The following is a 2,481-nucleotide window of genomic DNA, read 5'->3' on the forward strand; positions in this document are numbered from 1 at the left end:
ATTGTAGCCAGTGGAAGTGGCCGGTGACTGCTGACCCTTATACCATTGATGCACCTTCAACACCTTTCTTCATTTTTACATGAAAAACTTCACAATAACGCAACAAAGGCCTCACAAAAACTAATCAACTCCAAATCCTAAAACCATTGAAAATAGTACAGAACCATATCCAATCTATCAAAAGCTCATCATAAAAGAAGGAATAACAACAATAAGTCTAATAAGTCTACTCGATCTTATCCTATTACAAGATATAGAAGAGCACGACTAACCATCTACCACTATAGAAAAACAAATTTAAGCTGTATAACTACTACAAAAAGCCTAACTACTACCATATTAAGAGACCACCATGGCTATCAACTTAGGGCCTGTTTGGTTCGGCAAAGAAGGGTGGAAATGCGTGGAAACTGCCTGACACGTTTTCTGTGTCAGAAAACACCAAATAGGATTCCTAGTAATACGTTTGGTTCTCCAAAAAAATTCCAGAAAAGCATTGTTTAAATGTCAAAAAACGTCATCATTTCAAGAAAAGTCAATTTCGCGTTTTTTTTTTTTTTTTGGGGGGGGGGGGGTTTGAAAGCGCATGAGATAGAGAAATAAAAAATAGGCACGTGCTTTTGAGATTCTGGGGAGAAAATGGGAAAAACTAGGGTTACAAGTTACAACACGCATCTGGGTAGGCTGACCCCTGCAATTTGTTGTGCTCAAATTTGTTATATACGTGTGGTAATCTTGCCAATGGTGATCTAATATAAATTTCCAATGATTTTTCCTAATAAGCAAACTGAGGAAAAGAAACAGACCCATTTCTGAAAGAGGTAACTTCCTATTTTCATTCTTTTGAAACAAGCTCAAGTATTCATGTAAAACAATATTCCACTATCAATTACTTGTGAACCAAAGCAAAAGTTAAGATATTTAAGAAATGTCTGGAAAAAAAGCAACCGCTATTCCTATGTTAGTCGGAAATGAACCAAACATGCTCTTGCAAGAAAACAACAAAGAAAGTAACCACATTGACTTACTCTATTAATTACCTACTCGGAGAAGAAGGCTGAAAGGAACGAAAAATACTCTAAAAATAATAGCGGCTACATCTTTTCTTGATGCCTACAACCCTAGGCCCACTTGAAGGGTTTATATAGAAAACAAATCCATCCTCAGTCGTAAGATTATAAGTTCAGATTGGTTATGAAATCTGGTCGGCAGTGTATTGTAATCCTCCCAAGTTTCTCTTATTAATCATTGCGAATGTAAAACAAGTATCATGCCAAGTAATAAATTTATGTTGTGTACTGACTACTTGTCCTTTGCATTATCACCCAGGTTTATATTATAAAAGCAAACCCACAGGCGCCATGCGAAGACAGTTGATGGCAAGGTTGCTAGTGGCCGGACCTACTAATGCTGAAAATCGAGATTTAGATATAGTTGTCATTCGAGTGATCTCTAAAAGCTAGAAGCAAAAATGGCATAGATGCATGCCATGTATCTACTCCATTTGCTTGCTGTTCGATAGATGCGTAAAATATGAGCAGCTTGCTTACAACAATGATGAAGTTTCCGTAAGTTGGATAAATCCCTGAAGGGTAGTTATTTGCTGTTCTGTAAATATTGTGTGGTTACATGACCTTTACATGTGTAGTTTTATTTTGTGTTAACTTTTTGTTAATAACTTCAAGGAACGGTAGTTTGGTTGCTTGTGAAATTCTAGTGACTCTAATAGTGAAATGTTAAAACTCAGCCACGGAATGAAAATATCCAGAGGGGGTCCAAACATCCATTTCTAAATCACAATGTACTCGTAACACTTATCATTATGCAATTGACATTTTGAATTGCAGATTACTCCTTTCTGACGAAAAAAAGGAGGGTAAGTGCTAATAAAATTATAATGAGCAATAGGTGCTACCGCAGAGAGGTTCTGCAATTTATCCTTATCTTTTTATTGCAATGTGTGTTATTAATTACCGTGGGTTTGCATACGGAGGGTGGTAAGTACTAAGGGAGGGGCATGCTAAGGGGCTGTTTGGTTGTTGTTGGTAAAGTTGTGTTTTTATGACATAACTTGGAAAGTTGTTGTCCACCTCATCAATTTCACTTTTATATTTTTCTTTGTTTGTTTTTGATTCCATTGGAATCATAAAACACTTGTTTGGTTTGCAAAATGAAACTTTAATTGTCTCTTTGGAAAGTGTAAAAAGTGGTCCCTACTCAAATGATCATATTGGTTAGAATTATTTTTTATTATTTTTTCCTAACTTCAATGTTAGCTTTCTTCTAAAATCATGACTTTTTTTTCATGAAATCACTTTACAAGCCACATCAGCATATGAAATCATTTTACACTATTTTCACAACTACAAACAAACAATTAAAAGTGATGAAAGCTGACATTGGGACCCACTTTTTTACACTTTACATCCTTTTACATGGTAAAAACATACAACCAAACAGCCCCTAAGTGAAACCAAAGGG

General features: G+C 35.6%; 1 protein-coding gene across 1 annotated transcript in view; it reads left to right on the forward strand.

The window, feature by feature from the left end:
• The window catches only part of LOC109844895, an 11,309-nt gene extending 9,598 nt beyond the window's left edge, over positions 1–1,711 (forward strand). The window contains exon 6 of the mRNA XM_020414066.1: positions 1,330–1,711. Within this exon, the coding sequence (XP_020269655.1) occupies positions 1,330–1,377 (48 nt within the window). The 3' untranslated portion in view covers positions 1,378–1,711. The remainder of the gene's footprint in view (positions 1–1,329) is intronic.

This window comes from Asparagus officinalis, chromosome 6 (assembly GCF_001876935.1).
Source record: "Asparagus officinalis chromosome 6, Aspof.V1, whole genome shotgun sequence".
Taxonomy (NCBI): domain Eukaryota; kingdom Viridiplantae; phylum Streptophyta; class Magnoliopsida; order Asparagales; family Asparagaceae; genus Asparagus; species Asparagus officinalis.